General features: G+C 42.1%; 2 protein-coding genes across 3 annotated transcripts; one reads left to right on the forward strand and one right to left on the reverse strand.

Annotated features, from left to right (window-relative positions):
• Nucleotides 1–212: 212 nt before the first annotated feature.
• Nucleotides 213–6,839, reverse strand: mterf3 (mitochondrial transcription termination factor 3). The gene is made up of 8 exons (XM_014142875.2): nt 6,809–6,839; nt 3,183–3,557; nt 2,956–3,108; nt 2,525–2,714; nt 1,812–1,959; nt 1,562–1,633; nt 1,302–1,463; nt 213–469 (listed from the first exon to the last, which is right to left on the reverse strand). The coding sequence occupies exons 2-8, from the start codon at nt 3,547–3,549 to the stop codon at nt 275–277; spliced, it is 1,287 nt and encodes a 428-aa protein (XP_013998350.1). The 5' UTR covers nt 3,550–3,557; nt 6,809–6,839; the 3' UTR covers nt 213–274.
• On the forward strand, nt 6,266–20,302 carry LOC106570478 (phosphatidylserine synthase 1). Of its 2 annotated transcripts, none has more exons than XM_014142870.2 (13): nt 6,266–6,485; nt 7,679–7,770; nt 8,123–8,167; nt 8,269–8,393; nt 14,462–14,620; nt 14,918–15,069; nt 16,460–16,601; nt 16,930–17,042; nt 17,266–17,331; nt 17,811–17,910; nt 18,138–18,206; nt 18,320–18,386; nt 19,229–20,302. In XM_014142870.2, exons 1-13 carry the CDS (start codon nt 6,349–6,351, stop codon nt 19,318–19,320), a joined length of 1,359 nt encoding a protein of 452 aa, XP_013998345.2. In that variant the 5' UTR covers nt 6,266–6,348; the 3' UTR covers nt 19,321–20,302. The 2 variants fall into 2 exon arrangements, with proteins under 2 accessions (XP_013998345.2, XP_013998343.2); XM_014142868.2 differs by lacking the exon at nt 6,266–6,485 and adding an exon at nt 6,980–7,377.
• Nucleotides 20,303–20,319: the final 17 nt, after the last annotated feature.

The raw sequence follows: 20,319 nt of genomic DNA on the forward strand, positions 1-20,319 counted from the left end.
ACGAATTGAAATTTTCCTCTCTATTTTTCCATTTATATGATTACGTTAGTCCTTATGAAGAAGTATAGCTACATTTATCAAAGGTCCAGTTCAGTTTCATCCAAAATCTCAATGTGTCGAAATGTGGCCCTCTTCTGGTACATCTTGGTACAAACATGCTCATCGGCTCATTCATCCAGTTCAATAGTAAACAGCAATATTCAATTGTAGAATATCTTCAACATATTTATTCACATAATAACACACATATACAGAAACTGTAGTGTTTTATCAATTACATTGTCTTCTGAAACAGTTCAAAATCCTTTAGTGTGGCTGATGCCACTTCAGTGCAGAAGGCCTCATCTGGCAGGGAGACTAGCTTGTCCAGACAGATGTAGTTAGGCTTGGCAGGGTCATACTGAGCCTTATCCAGGTATTGCAGGAACAGGTGTCTTTCTTTGATACGAAGGTACCTTGCATTCAGGACCTGTAGAGAGGACAGACAACAGGTGATGGCAAGTCTAACTGAATCTGTGACATGTCTAAAGACAATTCACTGGTAATGTACTGTGTCCCATCAGCTCAACAAAACCAAATGTTTTTAGCCACAACTCAGTCTTTTGCCGTGACCCAGTAGGGGTTACCCACCGTGACCCATAAGTGGTTCCTGATCCATCACTTGGTAAATACTACCCCACCCAATTCATAGACGTGAACTACCTTAAACGCCTATTGACGATAGTATCTTCTGGCCGGGGGAGTTTTGTTACGAGCCCGGACGTTTCTCTAAACGTGAACACGCATCGCTTGCGGTATGGTTTTGGAAACATAATGAACGAATCTTTTATATCAGCGAGAAATAATAAAATAAACAAATAGTTGAATTACTACACACCTTTATAGGGTTAGGGTTCCCACACGGCCATATTTACATGTTACAGCGCTTGTTTACGGAAAACAGACTGAAGACAGTGTGGACTAGCTGTGCTAATTGGCTATCTGCGTTTCCAAACTCTAGTGTGTAAATGGAAGACGGACGCCAAAAACGTATTGTCACTGAAAAAAGTATATTTACTATTTGTGAAATTACTTCGATGTGATATGAAAGTACAGGGCTTTTTGTTTGTAGAACTGATTCATGTTTAGATGGAGTATTTGGCTGTTTCGGCTTCCAGAGCTTAAATGCCTTTAAACAGAACATGAACTATAAGGAGTAAATTATTGGGCTAGGTAAACACTAACATGTCCAGATCATGTATTATCTGCGAGTATCCACTATCTAAAGATGGATAATTCAGGACTGGTAGTTTATAGCTTACCTGTGGGAACTTTACAATCAGGTCATGGGGTATGTTCATCGTGTTGTGGATGTAGTCAAATATCTGGGTCAGTTTCCTCTTGTTAGCAGTAAGAACTTTGGGGATTACAGTGACAATGTGCTGGAGCTCATTTTCACGAAATCCCATCTCCAGTTTACATATCTAGGATGAAAAAGACAGATTCTGAGAATTAATCCTATTTTTCTCTCCAAGAATTAAGACATATCACAGTTACCGTTTAATAGCGTTTGTTTTCATACCTTAAGATTCTCCTTAACTGGCTCCAAGCTCCCACACAAAAGTCTGGGATGGCGAGCCACAACATCCCGTGTCTGAAAGATATGAATGTATGGGTAAAATAATCTTGCATTATCTTACTGTCTGTAATTTGGGGTGTGAATAATGTTCTATGACAAATTTAGTGGGACATAATGTGACCAATTGCGGTTGTTCTTGGGTCAATCCTTACACAACTTTTACATTTAATTGTTTACTGAATTCAGACCTGACCTTCTGAGCACTAAGGCCTAACTGCTGTTGGTAGAATCCAAGGCGGTTGTCCATCCTCTTCACACTGAAGTTCAGCAGGTACGGAGCTCTGGACACCATGGAGGCCACAGACTCAGCGCTGAACTTCTTGGACCTAAGATATGCCACCCTAATGTGAAAGAGAGATTATTACCTTATTTTATACTACAGATTATTTGTAAATAATGTAACAATGAAATGTATCACCTGTCATAGTCCTATAAGAACTGAAGCTGACAGACAAGAGATAACACAGGTATGGAAACACCAAGTTTACTCTCTGTCCCTAAGATAGTATGGTGAATATTATAAAATAAGGATTTTCTGGAGTCCAAGTCAAACTAAGATTCCTTATTTCTGAGCTCAGAGGGAACAGAGTTACACAGCTCAGTGTGCACAGTCTGAATTCCGAAGCATTGGGTGATAAACACATATCTTTATAGTTTCCTGTTCTTGGGTGGGACTTTAAGTTATCCTTTCATCTCTACAAGGACACAGGAGCAAGCTGGTTTGCAACACATAATTATACTCAGAAGAACAGTAGTTTATAATAGGACAGTTTCACAAGGTTAGTTACATACCCAGTTACGTGGACACACAATTTAAAAGGTCCATTACAATAGTCAACCCTATGTGTTGCTGACTGTAGAAAATGCAACCTGCCAATACAACAACCATCCCCTCAACTCTGGTACCTGGCCTGCAGGTTCTCCAGGCTCTCTGTGAGGATGAAGGGGTTGTGGCTGATCAGATAGCCCAGGCGAGAATCCTCCACTCCCAGCTGCTTCAGGAAGACCAGCCGTGGGGTCACGTCTGTCTGGAAGTCTAGCCTCAGCAACATGGAACCCACGTTAGGCCTCTGCTCAAGTTTCCATAGCTGAACACCTGATGAGGGAAAAGAAGTGTTAAAACCAGGGTCACATTCATTATCAAAATGCTCTGCAGTGGAAATCAAAAGCAAGTGTTTATTTTTGGGCTCTGGTAATCCCTCCCCATTTACTTCAGTTTGGTGCCTAGTGAATACGATCCAGAGACATAGATATACATGACATCTATTGCTCTTGTACACTAGACAGTGAGGGAGTAATGGCTAATCAGATACACACCCTAAATGGACCCAACCTACCTAGCTGTACAAGCTTGCCGAGCGTCTCTGACTCGTTGACATAGTCTTTGAGGGAGATGGAGACAGGAGGCAGGGCAGCTGGGATGTCCATACAAACTGCCTCCTCATGACTGATCTCCTCTAATGCAGAGTGGCCTGGGGCATCATGCAAATCTGGAGAGGACAAAAATATTAGGTAGAAATGACCACTGTGTGTGTGTGTGTGTGTACAGGGGTGGCATTAGTACCTAAAGCTGTCTGCCACTCCTTCAGAAGCATCCCTCCATCTATGAGTTGATGGGAGAGAGGATTCTGATATGACACCATATCAGTCCCAGGTAACTCATCAGTATTCCTGTGTTTCGTTTGAGATGGTTGGACCTTAGCATGAGATTCACAGTAACTCCGCACTCCTAGATTCCACCTCTGTCGCGTCTGAGATGGATTCGGACTTCTCTGGAGCACGGAGGGCAAGACTGGAACAATGAAAGAATTCCAGAGGGCTGCAGGCCAATGCTGAGCATCTGTGGAATACTGAAGGGTGATGATACCCACAATCCTTGACCTCAGTAAACTGGTACATCTCTGACAAAGCTGGATACAGGTTAAAGCCATGTAGAAATCTGTGATAAAAACACAGGACATTGTGACATGAGAAGGGGGTCTGTACATTGAACGTAACTGGAACACACCATCATGCAAGTACTTTAGCCACTGCTATGAATTTTTAATTGAGCTTGAATGATGGGGATTGGTGTTGTTGAGTAAAGAAGCAACCAATAGATTATAAACAATGAATAAGGGGCTAGCCAGCAGATCCGACCCACTTGCTTACAACTGCACTATGGTCAGACAGCCTAACCTGTGTATATTAAGACACTGCGGAGCCAGCGCAAGATATGGCTCAGTAAACATTCCTCAATTCAGGGATGAGAAATTAGTTCTAATCCGAATTATTGTTACACCGAGAATATGGAACGACTACTAAAGGGGAACTGACAGAGCTTTAGCAACATGGAATCTTATTAAAATCTGTTCATATAAACCGCCAGGAAGAATATGACACCTTTTATTAAACATTTTCTGAAAAAGCGAATACTTAGGTAGTCATTTTCACATTTTCATAAATTCATTGAATTTTTGAGAATGACCTATAAGGCATTTGTGAAAATTCGATTGCAATATAGAATGGGAAAGCGGCTGTGCGTTTGGACAATTGATACACGCTGCAGTAAATAAACATCAGTCTTGTCCGGAATCTACGCAGACCGGTGTGGCATAGACAATCACAGCTATAGTAGGCCTATATGCAAATAAGCCATTTGCCACACTGCCATCATTCACTTTGTATGGACCTCGCTTTATGCACGGAGGCATTGTCATGCTGAAACAGGAAAGGGCCTTCCCCAAACTGTTGCCACAAAGTTGGAAGCACAGAATAGTCTAGAATGTCATTGTATAATGTAGCGTTACGATTTCCCATCACTGGAACTAAGGGGCCTAGCCCGAACCATAAAAACAGCCCCAAAACATTATTCCTCCTCCACCAAACTTTACAGCTGGCATTATGCATTCGGGGAGGTAGAGTTCTCCTGGCATCCACAAAACCTAGATTTGTTTGTTGGACTGCCAGATGGTGAAGTGTGATTCATCACTCCAGAGATCTTAGGCTTGTGTGCAGATGCTCGGCCACGGAAACCCATTTCATGAAGCTCCCGACGAACAGTTCTTGTGCTGGCGTGCTTCCAGATGCAGTTTGGAACTCGATAGTGAGTGTTGCTACACGCTTCAGCACTCGGCGGCCCGGTTTTGTGAGCTTGTGTGGCCTAGGACGTTGCGGCTGAGCCGGTGTCGCTCCTAGACATTTCCACTTCACAATAACAGCACTTACAGTTGACCGGGGTAGCTCTAGCAGGGCAGACATTTGACCAACTGACTATGTCGGTGCCACATTGAAAGTCCTTCATTTGGCCATTCTACGGCCAATGTTTGACTTTGGAGATTGCATGGTGGTGTGCTCGATTTTATACACCTATCAGCAATGGGTGTGGCTGAAATAGCCAAATCCAATCATTTGAAGGAGTGTCTCCTTGTTCACCCACGACTGCAGGGCCAAGCACAACTCCAACATCATCATTAAGTTTGCTGACGACACAACAGTCTGATTACCGACAACGGTGAGACAGCCTATAGAGAGGTCAGAGACCTGGCAGTGTGGTTCCAGGACAACAACCTCTCCCTCAGCGTGAGCAAGACAAAGGAGCTGATTGTTGATTACATGAAAAGGAGGGCCGAACATGCCCCCATTCACATCGACAGGGTTATAGTGGAACGGGTTGAGAGTTTCAAGTTCCATGGTGTCCACATCACCAACAAACTATTATGGTCCAAACACACCAAGACAATCGTGAAGAGGGTACAACAATATCTTTTTCCCCTCAGGAGACTGAAAATATTTGGCATGGGTCCCCAGGTCCTTAAAAAGTTCTGCACCATTGAGAGTATCCTGCCCGGTTGCATCACCGCCTGGTATGGCAACTGCTCGACATCCGACCGTAAGGCGCTACAGAGGGTAGTGCGTACAGCTCAGTACATCACTGGGGCCAAGCTTCCTACCATCCAGGACCTATATACTAGGTGGTGTCAGATGAAGGCCCAAAAAACTGTCAAGACTCCAGTCACCCAAGTCATAGACTGTTCTCTCTGCTACCCCACCGCAAGTGGTACCGGACCACCAAGTCTAGGTTCAAAAGGCTCCTTAACAGCTTCTACCTGCAAGCCATAAGACTGCTGAACAATTCATAAAATGGCCACCCGGACAATTGACATTGACCCCCTTTGTTTTTACACTGCTGCTACTCACTGTTTATTATCTATGCATAGTCACTTTACCCCTACATACATCTACAAATTACCTTGGTACCGGTACCCCCTATTTATAGTATATAGCCTCGTTATTTTTATTGTGTTACTTTTTTACTTCAGTTTATTTAGTCAATATTTTCTTAACTCCATTTCTTGAACTGCATTGTTGGTTAAGGGCTCGTAAGTAAGCATTTCACAGAAAGGTATACAACTGTTGTATTCAGCAAATGTGGCAAATAAAATTGTATTTGATCCATCTATTCTGACAACAATGCCTTACTGTACAATATGTAATTTTTAGGCAAATATAACTTATTTAAAAAAAAAAATTGTATAGAGTTGGTTTTGAAGCATAAACTGGGAATTTCACACTTCATTATTGATATGATTGTTTGTTTCATATCTGTAGTTAAAACGCTGTCAGTTCCACTTTAAGTAAACTGCCATTTTAGTCTTCATTCTATCTATCAGTAGCAACAGCATCCATTATGGGATGGTATGTGGTGTTGAACAACAAAGGAGCTGATTGACTGACACTGTCATTCCAAAATGGCTGCTGTGGCTTTTGCTACCAAGCATGAGGATGAAAATGACAGTTTTATTTCAAAACTAGCAGTTGTTCAATCTTCTCAGTCTAACTGTTGGGATAATTCGGAATATAACGCATTTCTCATCCCTGGATTGAGGTATGTTTTCTGAGCCATATCTCGCGCTGGTTCCGCTGTGTCTTAATATACACATCAATGTTGTCAGACCCTAGTGCAGCTATAAACAAGCAGGTCGGATCTGCTGGCTAAAAGAGGGCATGTCTCGTTGAAGCAGCAATGGCTAGCTAGATTGCGTAGAACAATCATACGGGGTAGCCAGCCAGCGGATAGAAATAGTGGTTTTTGCTAGTACAAAATTGATGACATCATACATTAACTTACAAAAGTATGGGTCAAAACATGAATATGTCCCCTGAACAGGCGTAAAAACAACAAGATAGCGCCAAAGTCAATCTACTCACGTGTGCACTCAAACCGAAGGATTACGGAAGTGTCCCTATTTTGGCTGTACCAAAATAGGAATACAGCAAGGCAATGAGACAGCTCAAACTAAAACAACCTATGAGGGACCGATACAATCGGGAATTTCTAATGTTAGAGATTATAAAATATAAAACTCTTTCCGAAGAAAAATGGCAGTGAATGAATTGGGAGTGCTGGTATTGGAATGTGCAGTCCCACTACACCCCTATATTTTGTTGAGTTGGTTGCGCCGTTGTCTGGTTTGCTCAGTACTCTCTCTGACCCTTGTCGTTCCCAGTACTCATCCATGTACTTATTGGAAGACAAACCTGTCCTGTCTGGAAGTGCTGACAGATACTTTAAAAAAAAGAAACTCCTTAACCCTCGCCATGGCACCTGTTTTGGGGTCCCGGACATTAAGCAAGGATGATGTGAATTACATGTTACACTTTAGGATGATTAACGAGCAACAGGTGGAGGACATCAGCATCGACGTTTTCTACAAGCCTCACACTCTCACTCTCTTGACGTTCACTGTAGTTAGTTTGATTTACTTCGTATTTTCCAGGTAACCCAATGACCGTAGAGAGTAGACGGCTCATTGGACCAGCAAGTAGACCTAGTGGTTGTGCTAACTTGGCCTATTAATCTAACCCATGTGTAAACTCAATTGTATAATTGAACTACGTACGTTTAGACACTAATGTTCCTTATTGTAATAAATACAAAAATCAAGCAAACTTTTTTTTAAATGTCACATTTTCGGTTTACTGTATCATAGTAAACCTCACTTCATCCTCTGAGAATAATGTACATATTGCATATCTCAGCCAATTATTTTTTATGTTAAACCCTGCTCTCTCTGCCAGGGAGGATACAGATGCTGACAACAACCTTCGAGTGGGTCTCCTGTTGGTTGTCTCCTTCTTCCTCATCATCAGTGTCCTGGCCTTCCCCAATGGTACTCACTCAGTCATTGCCTTGTACTTGACAATAGCCCAGCCCTGCACCTGGTAGAAAACGTGTGTCTGCATGGGGTGGGTGGGAGGAATGTTGTTCTAGTGTAGATCATTGGTCACATAATAGATGTAAAGGTCTTTTGAGTTCTTCCAAGATTCAAAACTAGTCTTCAGCATGGCCTTTTGCAGCTTGACATGGTTTTGATTGTACGAGTGAATGGGATACCCACTGTTTGCAGTATATGCTACGTTAACTTTTGAAGTGCAGTGTATGTAGGTTTTGGTAGAGCCACTCTTATAATGGTAGATGCATGTATAAGTGTGTAAATGCAGTATTTAATTTAACCACTTCAGGTCCATTCACCCGACCACATCCTGCGATTTGGCGCATGGTATTTGGTGAGTAGGCCAACTGTACAGTATAAGTCATCATCAGGGGAACTCCTCTATGGAAACATGTTCATGGAACTCCACTCTGATTGGTTCCTTCCTGTTGTCAGGTATGAGTGTTCTGTACTTCCTGTTCCTGGTCATCCTCCTCTTCCTGAACTGGGCTCAGGTAAAGAGACTAATGTACTGGGTGGACCCCAACCTACGCTATGCTACCCGTGAGGCTGATATCATGGTGAGTGATTTTTATCTCAATATGTTACTGTATTCATTCACCGCATGCCAAACACCATATTCGGTGTGTGTAGTTGCCCCTAGACGCTGATCTTGGGTCAGTTAAGCATTTTTCCAACTAATGAGTCAGGTTATGATTGGGGGAGGGGCAGCTGTTCCTAGATCTGTACTTTGGAGAAACTTAACCCTGGAGCTTGTATTCAAGATGATCTATGACTCCCCCTCCATTCCCTCTAGCATTTATCCTATTACATCCATCCTTTAGTTTAAATCCATGCCATGTTTTCACAATGAAAAGGTAGGCTAAATTCTGATGAAGTGATCATGGTTTAGGTTTGGAAAGCTTTCCAATCCGGAGGGCAATGTAATCCAATGACATTTGCGGGAGATAGATGCGCAACTTTGGTTTTTAGAAGTGGGACACACGTATGTATGTACGTATGTATGTATGTATGTACGTATGTATGTACGTATGTATGTATGTATGTATGTATGTATGTATGTATGTACACACACACTATCGTTCAAAAGTTTGGGGTAATTTGAAATGTCCTTGTTTTTGAAAGAAAAGCAACATTTTTGTCCATTAAAATAATATCAAATTGATCAGAAATACAGTGTAGACATTGTTAATGTTGTAAATGACTGTTGTAGCTGGAAACGGCTGATTTTTAATGGAGTATCTACATAGGCGTACAGAGGCCCATTATCAGCAACCATCTCTCCTGTGTTCCAATGGCACCTTGTTAGTTAATCCAAGTTTATAATTTTAAAAGGCTAATTGATCATTAGAAAACCATTTTTCAATTATGTTAGCACAGCTGAAAACTTTTTCTTATTAAAGAAGCAATAAAACTGGCCTTCTTTAGACTAGTTGAGTATCTGGTGAATCAGCATTTGTGGGTTCAATTACAGGCTCAAAATGGCCAGAAACAAATAACTTTCTAATGCAACTCGTCAGTCTATTCTTGTTCTGAGAAATGAAGGCTATTACATGCAAGAAATTCCCAAGAAACTGAAGATATCGTACAACGCTGTGTACTACTCCCTTCACAGAACAGCACAAACTGGCTCTAACCAGAATAGAAAGAGGAGTGGCAGGCCCCGGTGCACAACTGAGCAAGAGGACAAGTACATTAGTGTCTAGTTTGAGAAAACAGACGCCTCACAAGTCCTCAACTGGCAGCTTCATTAAATAGTACCTGCTAAACACCAGTCTCAACGTCAACAGTGAAGAGGCAACTCCGGGATGCTGGCCTTCTATCCAGAGTTGCAAAGAAAAAGCCGCATCTCAGACTGGCCAATAAAAAGAAAAGATAAAGATGGGCAAAAGAACACAGTCACTGGACAGAGGAAGATTGGAAAAAGTGTTATGGACAGATGAATCTAAGTTTGAGGTGTTCGGATCACTAAGAACATTCGTGAGACGCAGAAAAAATGAAAAGATACTGGAGGAGCGCTTGACGCCATCTGTCAAGCATGGTGGAGGCAATGTGATGGTCTGGCGGTGCTTTGGTGGTGGTAAAGTGGGAGATTTGTACAGGGTAAAAGGGATCTTGAAGGATGGCTATCACTCCATTTTGCAATGCCATGCCATACACTGTGGACGGCTCCTAATTGGAGCCAATTTCCTCCTACAACAGGACAATGACACAAAGCACAGCTCCAAACTATGCAAGAACTATTTAGGGAAGAAGCAGTCAGCTGGTATTCTGTCTAATGGAGTGGCCAGCACAGTCACCGAATGTCAACCCTATTGAGCTGTTGTGGGAGCAGCTTGACCGTATGGTACATAAGAAGTGACCATCAAGCCAATCCAGCCAATATATTCATTTTGCAACTCATTTCATATATGTTTTCATGGAAAACAAGGACATTTCTAAGTGACCCCAAACCTTTGAACGGTAGTGAGTGTGTATGTGTGTGTATGTCACTTAGAAATGTCCTTGTTTGTTTATTTTTATATATTTTTATTTAATTTAATTTATTTTATTTCACCTTTATTTAACCAGGTAGGCAAGTTGAGAACAAGTTCTCATTTACAATTGCGACCTGGCCAAGATAAAGCAAAGCAGTTCGACAACATACAAAAACAGAGTTACACATGGAGTAAAACAACATACAATCAATGATGCAGTAGAATTTTTTTTTTTAAATAAATAAAAAATATATACAAAATAAATAAAAAATAAGACTAATATAATAATATAATAAAAATATAATATTACACACACACACACACACAGTGTGTGTGTAGTGCCTTTCAAAAGTTTGGACACCTACTCATTCAAGGGTTTTTCTTTATTTGTACTATTTTCTACATTGTAGAATAATAGTGAAGACATAAAAACTATGAAATGACACACAGGGAATCATGTGGTAACCAAAAAAGTGTTAAAGAAATAAATAAATATTTTATATTTGAGATTCTTCAAAGTAGCCACCTTTTGCCTTGATGACAGCTTTGCACACTCTTGGCATTCTCTCAACCAGCTTCATGAGGTAGTCACCTGGAATGGATTTCAATTAACATGTGTGCCTTAAGTTAATTTGTGGATTTACTTTCCTTCTTAATGCATTTGAGCCAATCAGTTGTGTTGTAACAAGGTAGGGGTGGTATACAGAAGATAACCCTATTTGGTAAAAGACCAAGTCCATATTATTGCAAGAACAGCTCAAATAAGCAAAGATAAACGACAGTCCATCATTACTTTAAGACATGAAGGTCAGTCAATGTGGAACATTTAAAAAAACTTTGAACGTTTCTTCAAGTGCAGTCAAAAAAAACCATCAAGTGTCATGATGAAACTGGCTCTCATTAGGACCGCCACAGGAAAGGAAAACCCAGAGTTACATTTGCTGCACAGGATAAGTTCATTAGAGTTACCAGCCTCAGAAATTGCAGCCCAAATAAATGCTTCACAGTGTAAGACACATCTGAACATCAACTGAATCAGGCCTTCATGGTCGAATTGCTACAAAGAAGCCCCTACTAAAGGACACAAATAAGAAGAAGAGACTGGGTTGGGCCAAGAAACACAAGCAATGGACATTGGACCGGCGGAAATCAGTCCTTGGGTCTGATGAGTCTAAATGTGAGATTTTTGGTTCCAACTGCTGTGTCTTTTGATATGCAGAGCAGGTGAACGGATGATCTCCGCATGTGTGGTTTCCACCGTGAAGCATGGAGTAGGAGGTGTCATTGTGTGGGGGTTCTTTGCTGGTGACATTGTCAGTGATTTATTTAGAATTCAAGGCACACTTAACCAGCATGGCTACCACAGCATTCTGCTGTGATATCCCATCTGATTTGCGCTTAGTGGGACTAACATTTGTTTTTCAACAGGACAATGACCCAAACACACCTCCAGGCTGTGTAAGGGCTATTTGACCAAGAAGGAGAGTGATGGTGCTGCATCAGATGACCTGGCCTCCACAATCACCCGACCTCAACCCAATTGAGATGGTTTGGGATGAGTTAGACCGCAGAGTGAAGAAAAAGCAGCCAACAAGTGCTCAGCATATGTGGGAACTCCTTCAAGACTTTGGGGAAAGCATTCCAGGTGAAGCTGGTGGAGAGAATGCCAAGAGTGTGCAAAGCTGTCAAGGCAAAGGATTGCTACTTTGAAAGAATCTAAAATCTATTTGGATTTGTTTAACACATTTTGGTTTCTACGTGATTCCATATGTTATTTCATAGTTTTGATGTCTTCATTATTATTATTCTACAATGTAGAAAATAGTAAAAAATAAAGAAAAACCCTTGAATGAGTAGGTGTCCAAACCTTTGACTTGTACTACATATAAACTAAAAAAAATAAAGAATCCTCTCGCTGTCAAATGCGTTTATTTTCAGCAAACTTAACATGTGTAAATATTGGTATGAACATAACAAGATTCAACAACTGAGACATAAACTGAACAAGTTCCACAGACATGTGACTAACAGAAATTGAATAATGTGGCCCTCAACAAAGGAGGGGTCAAAAGTAACAGTATCTGGTGTGGCCACCAGCTGCATTAAGTACGGCAGTGCATCTCCTCCTCATGGACTGCACCAGATTTGCCAGTTCTTGCTGTGAGATGTTACCCCACTCTTCCACCAAGGCACCTGCAAGTTCCCGGACATTTCTGGGGGTAATGGCCCTAACCTTCACCCTCCGATCCAACAGGTCCCAGACGTGCTCAATGGGATTGAGATCCGGGCTCTTCGCTGGCAATGGCAGAACACTGACATTCCTGTCTTGCAGGAAATCACACACAGAAGGAGCAGTATGGCTGGTGGCATTGTCATGCTGGAGGGTCATGTCAGGATGAGTCTGCAGGAAGGGTACCACATGAGGGAGGAGGATGTCTTCCCTGTAACGCACAGTGTTGAGATCGCCTGCAATGACAACAAGCTCAGTCCGATGATGCTGTGACACACCGCCGCAGACCATGACGGACCCTCAACCTCCAAATCGATCCCGCCCCAGAGTTCAGGCCTCGGTGTAATGCTCATTCCTTCAACGATAAACGCGAATCCGACCATCACCCCTGGTGAGACACAACCGCGACTTGTCAGTGAAGAGTACTTTTTGCCTGTCCTGTCTGGTCCAGTGACGGAGGGTTTGTGCCCATTGACGACGTTGTTGCCGGTGATATCTGGTGAGGACCTGCCTTACAACAGGCCTACAAGCCCTCAGTACAGCCTCTCTCAGCCTATTGTGGACAGTCTGAGCACTGATGGAGAGGTTGTGCGTTCCTGGTGTAACTCGGGCAGTTGCCATCCTGTACCTGTCCCGCAGATGTGATGTTCGGATGTACCGATCCTGTGCAGGTGTTGTTACACGTGGTCTGCCACTGCGAGGATGATCAGCTGCCCGTCCTGTCTCCCTGTAGCACTGTCTTATGTGTCTCACAGTACGGACATTGCAAATGATTGACATGGCCACATCTGCAGTCCTCATGCCTCCTTGCAGCATACCTAAGGCACATTCTCGCAGATGAGCAGGGACCTTGGGCATCTTTCTTTTGGTGATTTTCAGAGTCAGTAGAAAGGCCTCTTTAAGGTCCTAAGTTTTCATAACTGTGACCTTAATTGCCTACCGTCTGTAAGCTGTTAGTGTCTTAATGACTGTTCCACAGGTGCATGTTCATTAATTCTTTATGGTTCATTGAACAAGCATGGGAAACAGTGTTTAAACCCTTAACAATGAAGATCTGTGAAGTTATTTGGATTTTTACGAATTATCTTAGGTTGACAGGGTCTTGTTTTTTGCTGAGTTTATATATAGATCTAGATATCTATTTATTATTTATCCATTTGGATAAACTCTCCAAACAGCCTACCCGAACGCTCGGAAGCGTCCGCATGGTACAAAATCACACCGTTTCCTCGTTTTTGTATCACATTCCAATGATAAAATAAGTGAGTTTAGGCAAACTGAAAGTATGCATTTTAGAAATAGTTTTCACATACAAACTTTTTATGTCTGAACTCAGAATCAAATAGGCTTCCCAAAAATAACATAGTCGCTGTGGTAGAACATTTATATTGATCAAGGTCCAATCAGGTAGCCCGATTTCAGATGTGTCCATGTAAACAGGATTAATAGGCAAAACGTTCTTCTTGCAAAGCATGTAAACGTTTTAATCAAATTATATTAGAGTATTCACAATAAGCGTATTATTGTGTTCATGTAAACGTACCCATTGTCTCATGAGGCCTTCCTCCCAAATCTTGACTGAACTATATGTGAGCGAAACCTGGATGTCAGAGTCTAGAATCACTTAGAGCGTTGGGCCAGTAACCGAAAGGTTGCCAGAGCGAATCCCTGAGCTGACATGGTAAAGCTCTGTCGTTCTGCCCATGAGCAAGGCTGTTAACCCACTGTTCCCTGTGGATTTTGATTTAAGGCAGCCTCCCGCACCTCTCTGATTCAGAGGGGTTAAATGCAGAAGACACATTTCAGTTCAAGGCATTGTTGTACAACTGACTAGGTATACCCCTTTCCTTTCCCACCACTGTATTATGTCTTATATGCTTTTTCTGTCTTCATGTCTTACCTGGCCTTTCTTCTCCTGCAGGAATATGCAGTGAACTGCCACGTGATAACCTGGGAGCGGATCCTGAGCCACTTCGACATCTTTGTGTTTGGGAATTTTGCGGGCTGGGCCATGAAGGCCCTGCTCATCCGCAGCTACGGCGTCTGCTGGACCATCAGCATCACCAGGGAGCTCACTGAGGTAAATAAATGTGCATCCCAAATGGCACCCTATTCCCTATACAGTGCACACATTTTGACCAGAGCCATATGGACCCTCAAAAGTGGTGCACTATTTAGGGAATATGGTGCCTTTTGGGACACACATGTCTTTGAAGTCCTGCTCAATTTCTAACAACAGATCACATTTAGGTTTCAGTCCATATGTAGACTCTGATATATTCTATTGGATGTGCTCATTTAAGTCAAATGTCAGCTCCTCATTCACCTCGCTTTCTCTGTCTGTCTGTCTCGCTCTTTTTCTGTCTCACTCTCTCAGCTGTTCTTCATGCACCTGCTGCCTAACTTTTCTGAGTGCTGGTGGGACCAGGTGATCCTGGACTTCCTGCTTTGTAATGGAGGGGGCATCTGGCTGGGCATGACTGTGTGTCGCTTCCTGGAGATGCACACCTACCAATGGGCCAGCATCAAGTGAGTTATCTTTCTATTGGATTCCTCCCTTTTCCTGTAGTCTCATGACAGATGGCACAATACAGTTAAACTACATTATTCTATTGAATTTCTGCCTGCTTTGATTAATTGAATGTGTGCTTTCTCATTTACACTGAGTGTACAAAACATTAGGAACACCTTAATATTGAGTTGCCCCTTTTTAACCCTCAGAACAGCCTCAATTAGTCGGGGCAAGGACTCTACTAGGTGTCGAAAGCATTCCAAAGGGATGCTAGCCAATGTGGACTCCAATGCTTCCCACAGGTGTCAAGTTGGCTGGATGTCAATAGGGTGGTGGACCATTCATGATACACACAGGAAACTGTTATGGTGGTTAATTTCTTTACTATCAAATGAGGAGAGACAAACTTATCACACAAGTCAGAGTTATACTTCAACTAAATCGGTATTCACTTATTAATAAGGAAGCAGGTCAGTACAACATACACATATAAAGTGAACTGATTCAGTGCTCTATGATGGCTGGTCGATGAATCACCCTCAGATGATTCGTTCAGAGCCCCGAGACAAAAGTACAAAGGTCTTTTATAGCTAAGATGAACCCCCTTCAGTCTACATGAAGAACAACAGATGTATGGAATGGGTAACAAGGTTAAGATTTGTATGAAAGATACTTATAATTCACAGCAGACACTATCTGCGGTTAAAAACAGTTTTCTTTGTGTAGAGACCAAGGTCTGGCCCTGGGGTCATCTCTCCCTGGTACCCTATAGAACAGAAACATTAACTCATGCTCTGGAATGCGGTACCCGAAAGACATCGTAAATCTCCTGTCAGTGTTATCTCCCAGAGGCCCACTTTCAGTTCACCCAGACACAATAAGAACCCTCTATGCTGTTGAATAAAACAACCATTTGATGGAATAAAAGTATTATAACAATCTTGTAATTACCACCATACTGTTGAGTGTGAAAAATCCAGCAGCGTTGCAGTTCTTGACACACTCAAATCAGTGTGCCTGGCACCTACTACCATACCCCGTTCAAAGGTACTTAAATATTTTGTCTTGCCCATTCACCCTCTGAATGGCACACATACACAAACCATATCGCAAATGTCTCAAGGCTTAAAAATCCTTTAACCTGTTTCCTCCCCTTCGTCTACACTGATTTGAAATGGATTAAACAAGTGACATCAATAAGGGATCATAGCTTTCGCCTGGATTCACCTGGTCAGTCTATGTAATGGAAAGGCATGCTTTGTACACTCAGCGTACGTATGTAATTCTCTTTATGCCTGTATCTGTGTGTTTAACCTTATGTGTCTGTGTCTGAACACCCATCAGTGGTACTTCCCAGTGTGTAGGTGTACCTCTGGTTGTATATCTGTATCTATGATGTGTCTTCAGAGACATCCATACGACCACAGGGAAGCTGAAACGAGTTCTGCTCCAGTTCACCCCAGCCAGCTGGACCTACATACGCTGGTTAGACCCCAAGAACTCCTTCCAGAGGTTGGCTGGGATCTACCTCTTTATGATCCTCTGGCAGGTGACCTCTGACCTGGAAATGATACATAGTATCTAGTGTCAGGGTTAGAAGTCAGAATCCATTTATGTCATTACTCTGAATATTGACTGAAGTCATTTGTGATTGAACACTGTTGGGAAACAAATGGAGTTGAACAATTTTTATTTGTATTTAAAAAATATATATAATTTGCAACAGTTGATATGTTTTCTATGATCTTGTCTTATTGATGTTGCTGAAGATTATGGGGTAGATGTTATGGTATCTAAGCTATGTGTTCAGTGTTGATTTTAATATACATGTTGCTGGACTACTTTACTTCCTGTCTGTCCTCCTTTCCTCTAAACAGCTGACTGAGTTGAACACTTTCTTCCTGAAGCACATCTTCGTGTTCCAGGCGTTTCACACACTCAGCTGGTGCCGGATCCTCCTCCTCGGAATCATCACAGCCCCTACTGTACGGTAAGGACCTCTCCAACATGCCACTCCACACGTGCTCTACATTATAGAGGCACATTTGGGTTTTGACAGACACGTGCAGTCTCTTCTCATATAGATGGAATTGAGTTGAAATCAGTTTTGAACTATTTCTGTAAACCTTTCTGTTTATCGTAATGATTTGACAGTCATTTTTGTCATGGCTGTAGATAAACTGTATCTTATGTTCGTCTTCCTGTTCTTTCAGACAGTATTATGCGTATCTGACAGACTCACAGTGCAAAAGAGTGGGAACACAATGTTGGATGTTTGGGTGAGTCTCGTCTGGATCCTCTAGTGGCCATTTCTAAAGTTGCGACCATGTCATTGACAAACGTCTCAGAAGTGCTGTGAATGGGAAATTAGGTCACGTACAGTTTTATTCAAAATATTGTAAAGATGCTGACCTCATCTCAGTCCTAAGCTTGTGATTGCCCTGACTAGGCTCTGGTAACCATGGTGACCAGACTTGCTCTCTCACTATTAAATAGAAAACAATGAGGGCCTTATATGCCCCTGGCTTCACCCCTTCAATATCATAAGCGCAGCAAAAGTCTATGTACCCTCTGCAGTCTGGTGACTAGAATTAATGAGGAAATGTATTTGTTTTCTGTGACTGCATTTTAACATAGTGCCATTAACAAAAAAAACATATTTTGCTATAGGTAATGCTTGTTGTAAAATGCAATTATTGTTAGAGGTGAATGTTTGGTGGTGAGTGTCCGTTAACAACGGTCTCTATCTAACCCACAGGGCCATAGCCTTCCTGGAGGCCCTAGCGTGCATCAAGTTTGGTCAGGATGTGTTCTCCAAAACACAAGTCCGGTCTGTGTTCCAGTGGGTTCTGTGTGTGGTAAGAGCCGTGTCTCTCTCGCTCTCTCTGTGTGTGTGTGTGTGTGCACGAACATGTGTTTACTTTAAACAATTCTCCCTGCTCCAATTCTTGTATCGCAAGTGTCCATAACAATGATGTGCAATTTAGGCTGTGTAATACCATTGGTATGCTCTGACATGTGACTGCTATGTGGGAGATGAGTGCTCTCATTGTGGTGTCAGTGCTCTCTACCTTTCTCTCTGTAGGCCTTCATCACCAGTCTCTGTCTGTATGGGATGGTGCGGTATGAGCAGAAGGATGAGCCTGAGTTAAAGGTAAGCCCACAGTCAACTGTTTCACAGAAAAACTATGTTGGCCATAAATCTTTGTCCAGTTTAGTATTTTTTATTTTTGCTTCTGACTGACTATCAAGAACCCTCTCCTTTAGAGCGTCTCTGAGCGTGAGGATGGTAACCTAATAGACTTGTGTGGTTACGTCCCTGATGACATCACAGGTAAGCATCAGAGTCAAGTGGAATGTATTTTTATATATGAAGCATAATCAAATCAAATGTATTTATATAGCCCTTCTTACATCAGCTGATATCTCAAAGTGCTGTACAGAAGCCCAGCCTAAAACACCAAACAGCAAGCAATGCAGGTGTAGAAGCACGGTGGCTAGGAAAAACTCCCTAGAAAGGCCAAAACCTAGGAAGAAATCTAGAGAGGAACCAGGCTATGAGGGGTGGCCAGTCCTCTTCTGGCTGTGCCGAGTGGAGATTATAACAGAACATGGCCAAGATGTTCAAATGTTCATAAATGACCAGCATGGTCAATAATAGTAATCACAGTATTTGTCGAGGGTGCAACAGGTCAGCACCTCAGGAGTAAATGTCAGTTGGCTTTTCATAGCCGATCATTGAGAGTATCTCTACCGCTCCTGCTGTCTCTAGAGAGTTGAAAACAGCAGGTCTGGGACAGGTAGCACGTCCGGTGAACAGGTCAGGGTTCCATAGCCGCAGGCAGAACAGTTGAAACTGGAGCAGCAGCACGGCCAGGTGGACTGGGGACAGCAAGGAGTCATCATGCCAGGTAGTCCTGAGGCATGGTCCTAGGGTTCAGTTCCTCCGAGAGAGAATTAGAGAGAGCATACTTAAATTCACACAGGACACCGGATAAGACAGGAGAAATACTCCAGATATAACAGACTGACCCTAGCCCCCCCGACACATAAACTACTGCAGCATAAATACTGGAGGCTGAGACAGGAGGGGTCAGGAGACACTGTGGCCCCATCCAATGAATCATATTTGTTGATGTTCATCAAGGAGCCTATTTCCTGTTTGTCCTCTTGTAGGTGAGAGAGACTCTTGGAATAACTCAGCCAGCTCATCTAAACGAAGGAGAGGCTCTGGGAGAACCAAAGCTGTCAATGGACACAATGATTAAAAGCAAAGAGAGCCGATGAAGGGACTACATCCCTACTGCACCCAACAACTCTGTGGGGAGATGGAAGGAGGAGAATTTGGGAGAGGAGGTTCAAGAGGTGGGGATATTACATTGGTTAAATAGGTGGTTGAACAAGGAGAAAGTAAATGAAGCGTAAACTGAATGGGAAAGGCTGAGCAGAGAGCTTTACTACATTTACCTTTTAAACATTTAGCAGACACTCTTATCCAGAGCGACTTACTACACTTTGGTGACCACTCCCACTTTACTGTGTGTGTGTGAGATCAAGAACTGTTCAACAAAAGTTGCATTTACCTTTTGATGAGGAGGCACCAACTTTTGAGTTTACACTTTTCACATAATTTACTGTACACCAAGGGGTACCGAATGCAATTTTTAATTTCCCCCCTCTCTTTTTGTGTTGTTCAAATGATGACTAAGTATTACAGGATGGGTTTCATTTAACTAACAATGAAAAATGTAATAATCTGAAGGTTAAGCCTGAATTGTTGAGATTGAGAGTTTGATTCAGAATTTGAGTCAATAATTTTTTTTCACTCAATAAGTTAAAGTTATACATGTATATTGAAAGTCAGAATTCACATTTTTTTCAATCAGGATTTGTAGAAATAATTCCAGGCCTTAAATGTTTAGAATGTAATGGTGACCTATTTTGTTCAGGTGAGTGTGTGAAAGGTAATGTGATTAACCTTTGATTTTATACAAGCATTAAGAGTGCATGTGTTTTTATATGAATGATGTGAACTGCACACTGTTGCAAGATGATGTATATGACTATAGCTTTCTAATAAATAATTAAAACATGACAGTCAATATTTAAAACAGGACCGTATTTTTTGGTCCTTTGTGTTATGACCAATTTGTACCAGTTGGTGGTAGTAGAGAGTCAGGTAGCAGAGGATCATTTTGATCAGTCTTACTACTGGGCTGGAGGGATTCAAAAATAAAATATTTCCATTAATCTCCCATGCATTGTGT

This window comes from Salmo salar, chromosome ssa14, assembly GCF_905237065.1.
Source record: "Salmo salar chromosome ssa14, Ssal_v3.1, whole genome shotgun sequence".
NCBI lineage: Eukaryota > Metazoa > Chordata > Actinopteri > Salmoniformes > Salmonidae > Salmo > Salmo salar.

Bases quoted from the DNA above. Each gene is read 5' to 3' on its own strand.
- mterf3 (XM_014142875.2), bottom strand. From the start codon at position 3,549: ATGGCTTTAACCTGTATCCAGCTTTGTCAGAGATGTACCAGTTTACTG. The intron at 1,634-1,811 runs GTCAGGTCTGAA...CATATCTTTCAG, and splicing joins TAGGCCTTAGTGCTCAGAAG to ACACGGGATGTTGTGGCTCG. The intron at 1,464-1,561 runs GTATGAAAACAA...TTTTCATCCTAG, and splicing joins CAGTTAAGGAGAATCTTAAG to ATATGTAAACTGGAGATGGG.
- LOC106570478 (XM_014142868.2), top strand. From the start codon at position 6,980: ATGGCAGTGAATGAATTGGGAGTGCTGGTATTGGAATGTGCAGTCCCA. The intron at 16,602-16,929 runs GTGACCTCTGAC...TCCTCTAAACAG, and splicing joins TCTTTATGATCCTCTGGCAG to CTGACTGAGTTGAACACTTT. The intron at 17,332-17,810 runs GTGAGTCTCGTC...TCTAACCCACAG, and splicing joins ACACAATGTTGGATGTTTGG to GGCCATAGCCTTCCTGGAGG.